Source organism: Podarcis melisellensis (assembly GCF_964234715.1).
Source record: "Podarcis melisellensis genome assembly, chromosome: 5".
In the NCBI taxonomy this organism is placed as follows: Eukaryota; Metazoa; Chordata; class Lepidosauria; order Squamata; family Lacertidae; genus Podarcis; species Podarcis melisellensis.
The window spans coordinates 8,312,921-8,321,846 of NC_138537.1; the positions used below are offsets into that span (position 1 = coordinate 8,312,921).

General features: G+C 51.6%; 1 protein-coding gene across 3 annotated transcripts in view; it reads right to left on the minus strand.

Annotated features, from left to right (window-relative positions):
- The window catches only part of EPHB3 (EPH receptor B3), an 83,799-nt gene extending 75,630 nt beyond the window's left edge, over nucleotides 1–8,169 (minus strand). For 2 of the 3 annotated variants that reach the window (XM_081910856.1, XM_081910855.1), the window contains exon 1: nucleotides 8,044–8,169. In XM_081910856.1, coding sequence (XP_081766982.1) covers nucleotides 8,044–8,131 — 88 coding nt within the window. In that variant the 5' untranslated portion in view covers nucleotides 8,132–8,169. Of the gene's footprint in view, nucleotides 1–7,118; nucleotides 7,150–8,043 lie in introns of those variants that run through there. The other variant, XM_081910857.1, reaches the window with a different exon arrangement.
- Between the last annotated feature and the right edge of the window lie 757 nt (nucleotides 8,170–8,926).

An 8,926-nucleotide genomic window follows, 5' to 3' on the forward strand; every position in this document is an offset into this window, starting at 1 on the left:
CTGCCAGAGCAGGCAAAGGCTTCCCCCAGAAGTCTCAGGCAGAGCAAATGCTGTAGAAAGAGGTGTTTTGGGACGGGACTTCAGTAGCGACCGGAGGGCCTCTGTCCAGCCGTTTTTGAAGTGGCGAAGGAGAGAAAAAGCTGCTCAGAATCATAAAGATAACTCACTGAATCCTCGGGCAAATCCATGCAACTTCAGTGTCAAATTCAACCTTCCAACACACAAACACACGCAAAAAAACCCCACCAAAACCCCAGATCTGGCATGCATGCTGTCGATTATAAACCCGGCCAAAGTTCCTACATGTTTCCTACATTTCACATTCCAAGGTGGGGGCTGGGGGGGGGGGGAACAGGTGCAGGGGAAAGCTGCAGGCTCCTAGAGACACAAGAGGAGGAATAACACAAACACACACAAACAAAAACAAGAAGCCCATCACACACACTAGAGCAACAAGAGGGTTCCTATGTGCTGGGCAAACAGGCGACACGGTGGCCTTAAGGAAGCCATGGGGCCTGGGCTAACTTTCACAGCAATGGGGAAAGGGTCTGAATATTACGCTGTTGCTGATATTTTCCTTGCATGGAATCACACTTCCAGGTCCTTGCAAACCTTTCCATCTTTCCCCTGCAAAAGTGAGCATTTGAAATGTCCTATGCGTCTTCAATAGCCATTTGCATTTTTCTGTTGTGAACCATTCTGGGATCTTTGAATGAAGGGTAGTATACATGTTTAAATTAATAATAATAATAATAATAATAATAATAATAATAATAATGCATGCTCATTCTTTCTTGTATCTCCACTGCATGCCTGAAATGCAGCTCTTTTTTTAACAAAGGAGAAGGTAAGCCCTACTACACAGCAGCGCTCGCTACTAAGAGGTATCCAACACAATCCCTCGAGTTACAAAATTTCAGCGGCATGTCTGTGCAGGGAGCTCATATCACTCCAAAAACATTGCTCAAAGGGGCCTTGCTCAGCCAGGCCCAGATTTAAGACCCATTTTCATCTTACGCACCACCCAAACAAAGCCATGGCATCAAATACGCACACACAAATTCCAGCTGAATTTAGCAGAGGGGTTTGAGAAGGATCTATTTAGGCCAAGCTCCATGGCTGGCAGATCTCACATGCTGAAATGGAGGATAGTTCACAGAAGCTGTGGGCCTGATGCCCCCTCCAGATGTTCTGGACTACAATTCCCATCATCCCCTGCCATCATGGCACAGGTGATGGCAGGGTGGCAGACTGAGGAAGGAAGCTCTAGCGTTCTTCCATGGTGCCAATGTGCTGCCCACAAAAGAACAGACCCAGATTCCATCTGAAATGTGCACATGCAGCTGCCATGGCCAACACTTCTTCTCAAACCCACCAGAGACATGCAACTTCTCTCAGACGGCAGCCAGGCACAAGGCTACAAGAAACTACTCCTTTCGCCCAAAGTTGCTGTCTGTCTTTATTCCACCACTGTGCAGGAGGCCCCCTTCTGCTGCAAGACATGCCCCACCCCAAAGGATGCAGGAGAGCAGGACCTTGAGGACGGTGAACAGATTCTGCTTTCCAGCCACACGCTGTGCAGTATTAATTATGGCAGTCAATCTAGCCGCCATTTTGACTCCTCCACCTGCCAATAGCCTCTAATGAGAGGCCCAATCGTTACACTATCTTTTGTTCCCCAGATGCGATCTTTGTGGAGTCACAACAACCTGCTCCCTCATTAAGGCTGCATCTCCACATAGTGGCTTTGTGGAAACAAGAAAGCTTAAGCGAGGGAGGGCCGCCATATTTGCAAGCGGAGACACATGCCCACACGAGATGATGCCCCGTAAGACGGGGAAATATGGTTTGGGGATTCCGGTTTTATGGATGGGAACCCCTCAAGTTCTGTCCAATGGGACAGCTGCTTGGTCTTAAGTGGATAAAACTGGACATCTGACCAGCCAGTCTACTTGGCAAAGAGGGAAGAATCCCAATATGGGGGTCCGGAGGGGGGGGGCAAAGCAACACAAGCGCTGTGCCTATGCGCTGTGGCTCCAGAACCCTCTACTCCATGCTCCCAGCTGGAGAGAACATGGTTCCCCGCACATGCGCGCTGATGCCTGCCTGCCCCCTTCGCTCATGCTTGGCACCACAAGGAGAAGCTGAACCTGGAAAAACCAGTTTGCGTCGGCACCGCAGGTAAGTAAAAGCGGGCCTGGAAGAAAAACACAACACAGAAAACAACACGTGAGCCCATGATTCAGGTTCCTTGGGATGTTTAATTAAAACCTGCCGAGTACCCAGTCGCCAGCAACCGCCAAAACCAGCCTGCGGGAAGATAGGGGGAAACACAACCAAATATTTCATGCACGATGCCAGCCTTGACAAGAACTTTAAAAAGGAGGAGGAGGAGGAAAAAGCCCCAAATGCCACCGCAAAGGGTGCTTGGGCGCGAATCGTCCGGCACTAGGGATTCCCCACCATTAAGGGAAATGGAGGGAAAATAGATCATTTTAGCCCAAGAGAGTCAGCATCATGATCAGCCTAGCGCTTGGCGTGTAGCTCGAGGTGAAGCTCAGTTAGGCGCCGAGAAAATAAGAAGATGAGAGCAAGGAAAGTATAGAAAGTACAGAGAACACCATCCCGGGAGGGGGGAGCCTCAGAAGTCCACGCAGCTCATCTTGTAAGCTTGCCCTCGTCGCCAATTAGCCGGCTGCTCTTCTGGGCACAAAGGAAGAGCCTCTCTCTCCCCCCAAACGGATGAGCCAGCTTGCAAGGAATGGGAGATTTAATGAGCTCGGCCAGAGCTTCCCCAGTTCTGTGACCAGATTCCCCTCAGCCTTATCCTAAAGCATCAACAAAACAGCAGGCCGAGCGTCCCCGCCGAGAGAGGAGGCAGTTCAGTGAACTGTAATTAAAAGAAAGCAAATCTCGCTCCGTCAGGGAAATACCTGGCAGCGCATCTATAGAATCGGGAGGGGAGAAAACGCGACGTTGCACGCGGACGCAGCACGCACATCGCGCTACGTCAAAACATGCGCCTAAATACGTGCATTGTGCTACACTAGACTGGGAGCCCACTGCCACAGAAACAAATGCACTATAGAATTCAGCCAGGCTTTATAGAGCTAAAATGTGCCTCCCTAACCAGCCTCCATCTTTGCTCAACTCAAGCAAAACTTGGGAAAGGATGAACACGCTTCCCTCCTGACCCACTTAATGCCGCAAGCACCCGCATTAAACTAACGTGAAACAATCTCTCCCACCACCAGGTCTGTATTTACATTCACCTGCATGGGCTTCACCCACAAAGAGGTGGTGATGGTGGGAAGATCCACTTTTTAAACCGCACCTTTAATCGCTAGCATAGTGGTTAAAGGGTCTTATGGGATAACTTCTGGGCATTTAGTGATCTTATGTAGCTGCTCTGCAGAACAGGGAGTTGAGCGTAGACTGAAATGTGCCCCCCTCGCTTTCCATTTGTCCCCAATATCCTCCTCCTCCTCCCAATGTCTCAGCAAAGAGTTATTCATTTACCCAGTCCTGGGAATACAGGGGGCGGAGGAGCCCTTTGCAAAAGTGGAGAGGTTAATTGTGCCCCGAATCCCTCGGTGCAGAGACCGGGTGCAAGCTAGCCAGGACAAAGGAAAAGGAAACCCTCCAGGTTTTGCAGGGACAGGAGCTGCTCTTGTCCCTCTTGGCCTACAGAGTTTGTGCCTCTTTGTGCGCAGGTGAGCAGGCAGGAAGAAGAAAAGGAACCTGCCCTTTGCCATTGTTCCCAAGCCAGTATTATTAATTCCTTCCCTTGCGCTCAGGCCTGGGGGGGAAGAAGCACAGGGCATCAGAAGCGCTAAGAGGTATAGAAAATGTGATTTAATGCAGTTTAAATTAACGGCGTATCGTTTTTCTCTCTCTTTCCAGCAGAACAGGAGTGGGATGGTCCCAAGCAGCAAAAACTGAGCAAAAGGGAAAGAAGAGAAAGCTTGCATTTTCCAAAAGCGCTCCTCCTTCCCCTCCTGCGCTCTTCGGCCGAGCAAGGGAAACCTATTCCCGTGGGGCCTCGGCTCCCCAGCCCAGCTCGCCTCTCTTCGCGTTCAAGTGCCTTTGCCAGAGAAAGCCGCCGCCGTCGCTTCTGGGCCAGAGCATTCCTGCTCCGGCAGGCTGAGGCGCTGCTGAACCAGAGAAGAAAAACACACTGTAACTTCAAACAGACCCAGCACGCTTGCACAGAAATCTGGGGGAAGGAACCATTTTCTTCCCAGCCCTTACAAAGCCCTCTGTGACTCGCTGCTGAAAAGCAGGCTTTTCCACACACACACCCCCCCTTCCACCGCTCTCCTCCTCGGCCCCTCGACGTCTCCCCTTCTGCGCTCCCTTGCAAAGAAACTGGACTCTCCACCAGGCTCCCGATAGGTCAAGCCAAGTGGAGCAGCGGGGAGGAGAGGGGAGAAGGAGCACAATTGAACAGAGTCGTGTTGCATTTAAAAAAAAAAAAAAGCCCAGGCACAAGTCTAAAAATGTGCACGCTCACACCCCAGCCGACCGCAAAATCCCAACTCTCACGGGTCAGGACGCAGAGGTAACAAAACTAGCTGGGAGTTACGCATTTCTGGCACCGAAACCTGACAGGGCAGCGCGAGGTGGCAGAATCCCCGGTTACTAGCAGCTGCGGTTTATATAGAGTGTGCGCGTATGGATTTATTGCTGCTATGGATTTATTATTAGCACTAAAGTAATGCATACACTAGATTTACAGTAACTGCTCAAAAACGGCACAGTCTGCATCAGGAAGCAGTTTTTTTAAACAGCATGGGGAGGGGACCCACAACACAATGTACGTTTTATTTTTTAAGTGAGAGCCCCCGCCCCACAAAAAGGGAATGTAAGAGCGCATTCCTGGTGATCTTAAGGGTCAAGCGACCCTGGTTCGCAGAGTTAAGTCACAACATATGCCGCACACGCCACTGCTCGGTTTACACGCAGCCCAGCTGGAACAAAAGGCAGAGCAGGAAAAGTGCAGGTTGAGAAGCCAACTCTCGAACCCACCCAAGAACACGCCCCGCGGACCCCAAGCAAGCGCCTCGCGGAGAGAGCCTGGCACGAAGCTGAGACGCAAACTCCTCCGTCTGCAAGGTGGTGCTCTTTTTAAATACACACACATAAGGGAAACAGTAAAAATGGGAAAGGGAAAAAGTGTTGCCATTCCTGAGCAAGCCTTTCTATAGCCTCCGATTTGCTCTTCGTTTAGGAGGTTAACGGGGACCTGATCTCGATGACAAGCTGCCACCCCATTTTCTCAAAGCAGGACAGGACAAAGACGCATTGATCTACATGGGCCTGACAATCACAGCGGCAGAGAACGGAAGAAACTTAAGGAAAACACCTGAAGTGTGGAGCGTGGCAGACACTGTACCCATGAAGCACACCAGGTCAGGGAAATCAGAACACCAAGACGACAAAGAGAAGGTAGGCAGGCTTGCAGAACGCACAACACTGGTTTTCAGTCTTGTGATGTGTCCCCTTCACAAAGCCAAGATATCTTTGTGGGTTTGGAGTGGTTTCTGATACAATTTGGTGACATGCCTGGGCTGTCCCCATCTGGACAAATGGAGCTGCATATATGGAACAGGAAAAAAATCTATCCCTCTGCAGGAATTTCCAATTCAGTGTAAAAGGCCCTTGTTCTCCAGGAGTTAAATTATCTTGGAGAAAGGGAGATATTCCACGAAGTGGCTGCCTGCCTGTGTTGATGCCTCGCCTTCCAGCTGAGGCAGTTCCCAAAAAGGCGGAAAAGCTCCAACCTTGTTCTGCTCAAAAGGAGCCAAGGTAATTTGGAAGGAGGCATGTTTCTTGAAAATCTCAGAAGGAGCCAAAAAGGGTTCCTTACACACACACACACACACACACCCTCCCACCCCTTCTCTTTCTCTCTCTCATTTCACCACAAACCCAGCGCCTTTGCCATCCCAGCGAAAGAATGTGCCTGTGAAGGAAAACTTGAAGCCAGCGTCAAACAGGGGAGAAGAAGAAAGGAAGTCAAAAGCATGTTTTGTATCCTAGAGAAGCGATGCTGAAGCTGGCAGGTTTTAAGATCTGATGTATTTGGGGAAATTCACAGGAGCTACTTTTAAAGACACAACTTCCATATTTGTGTGAAGAGGAGGCTGGGAGGTTGCTGAAGAAATGAGGCTGCCTATTAAGAAAATTCCCCAGCACTGATTTTTGAGAATGTGTCACATATGTCTGCATTCCAGCTTCTGTGCTGTTCTTCTTGTGCATGCTGAAAACATGTCCCCCCCCCTCCTCATTTTGACAAGATTCAGAACACAAAGGGAAAGATGAACCAAGAATTTTCCTGAGCTTGCTCAAAAGCCCAACACCTTTTCTCTGGTGGGACAAAAGCTCGTGATTCCCACGCATTTCGCAAAATGACTAAAGTTAAAACTTCTACCAGAACTGGAAAACAACCAGTTTTCTCTCCTCTGGTCTTGCAATTCAACTGAGTTGCAAGCCTTTCGTCCTGGTTCTTGAACGCTCAACCTTTCGGCGAGGCTAAAGAGCACCATTTCTGGCCTTCAGGACTGAGGGGTTGTGGAAAAGCAAACTTGAAATCTGCCTACACCCAAAAGGAACATTAATGTCTACTGTTCTTTTGCTGAAGATAGGAAGTATATGGGGGGAGATTCCACTAGAATACAAACCTCTCCATTTCTGCTAAAATTGTGCTTTATACTAAACAGAAGTATCATTTGGGCTTAGGGCAGGAATAGGATATTCAGGTGGCTCCAACAATTTCTGCAGACTCAGAACTTTTCAGTGAGACATCTATGCTGTGAAATGCAACAATTAAGTAAGCCACTACTCTTACGTGTGAGGCTCTCTTACAGAAGGAACTAATTTTAAAACAAACTCTGAACTTGGCTTTTTTATTTTTAAAGTCTACCATGAACTGCTTCATTTCACAGCTTTGCTTTTCTGTTTAATGCAGGCCAAGTGACAGAAGTGCCTTCTCTGCCTCCTGGGTTCCCAATCTGAAGAAAACAACAGTCCTGCTCCCACAGCCAGAAGGAAGCCGTCCAAAGAGCTGAGAAAAGAATGCAAACCCACATTCTGAGCTGCAAAGGTCTAAAACTCACCCGCAGTCAAAAGCATGGCGAACTTAGCAACTTTATGGATAGCACTTGACAGCTCTGAGGATCTCTTCTCTCTCATCTGCCACTTACAACACAACCGCCCTCCAAAATTTAGCTGAGCCAACTCTCTGCAACCCACACAACGGGGAGCAAGGCCAAGGCAGGCCAGTTGACCACCAGCTTCCTCCGCTTGCCCCCCAATTTCGAAGCTGCTGGTGTCATAACACAGGACCTCGACGTTAAGCAAGGGTGGTGGCCCTATCTAACACCACGGTTCAGAAAGTGGGGGGCGGAGGATCTAAGCTAGAAGACCCTGGAAAGACCAGATAATAATAATAATAATAATAATAATAATAATAATAATAATAATAATAATAATAATTTTTTATATCCCGCCCTCCCCAGCCGAAGCCGGGCTCAGGGCAGCTAACTGGATCTCAGGCCAAGAGGGCATGCTTCAGACTTGATTATTTTCATCCAGGCTGCCACAGATTTGTGAAACAGAGGCTGGAGAGCAGAAGAAGTGTTTGAATGGAGGTGGAACAATTGCCCATCCCAAACAAACAGGGACAATGGCTTCTCTCCAGGCACCCATCCAATCAATGGAAGCACGTTCTTGGGCGTGTATGTGGACTCAGGACAGCAGACACCTCTGGAGGCTGCCTTTCCATCTGATGTCCGATATATTGATAAAGGTTGAAAGGGTTCATGACTCTGGAAAAGGGTGGGGTTCGTAAGGACCCCCCAAAACGCAAATATTATTTAGTGTGTGTGCATCCGCAGAACTCAATGTGCACATGCAAAGGTGAGTGCCAAGCTGAGGTTTTCACCATTTCGCTCCCTCGGAATGGGGATCCCCCGACGGAGAGGCCGATCCCCGCGGGAAATCCCCCCCCCACTGCCCCCCAAGGGATCCGCGGGGCCTCACCTTCCAATGCGCGGCAGCCGCCCGGCAGCAGAAGCAGCAGCACCACCGGGAGCAGCGGCTGGGGCGCCCCCGGGCGGGCCGCGGCCATCGCGGGGCCGGAGCCCGGCGGGGCGGCTACACAATCCCGAACCCCCGGGGCGGGCGCAGACCTCCGGCGCGTCGCTGGCGCTGCTCCTCGGCGGGGAGCGCACGGTCCGCCCCCGGCGTCGGTTCGGCGTCCGGCGGGCTGATCTTTGCACCCAAAAAACCTCCCGAAATTAAACTCCTCCCGGCTCCAGCGGGTCGATCCGGTAGTCCCGGGCGGTCCCGAAAGGCGCTGTCCGCCCAAGGCGCCTCGTACTCCGCCAAAGAGAGACAACAGTCCTGCCCTCCCTTCCGACCCCGCAGCCCGGGCGGAGGTGGCTTTGGACGGGCGGCCCCGGGAACCTCTCGCCGGAGCGGGTCTTCCGACGGCACCAGAGTTCCGCGCGCGTCTCCAAGGACGCCGCTCTCCGCAGCAGCTCCGGGGGGCTCCCTTGTTCGGGTCCGGGGGACTTGGAGCGGGTCAGAACCGACCGGGGCTTCTCCAGACGACCGCTGCGGTCCGCGATGCGGACAGCGGATCCCCGCTCGGCTTGCTAAGCTCCGCTTTCTCTTGCGCTGCTGCCGGGTCGGAACCGAAGCGGGCTCGTCCAGGCCCTTGCGGACGGTCCGGTGCTGAAGCGCGGCAGCAGGGCTGGAGTGCCAGGATCTCTCCCGCCCCACACTCGGTTTTCTCTTGGGTCCGCGCCGGGCTGGGGATTCCCCGGCGTCGGGGGTCCGCAGAGGGTCCTCCTCCCCGGCTGGAGAGACCCGGGAGGCTCGGTGCGCGGCAGGCTGCAAGCGACTCGCGGGCTCCGCACGA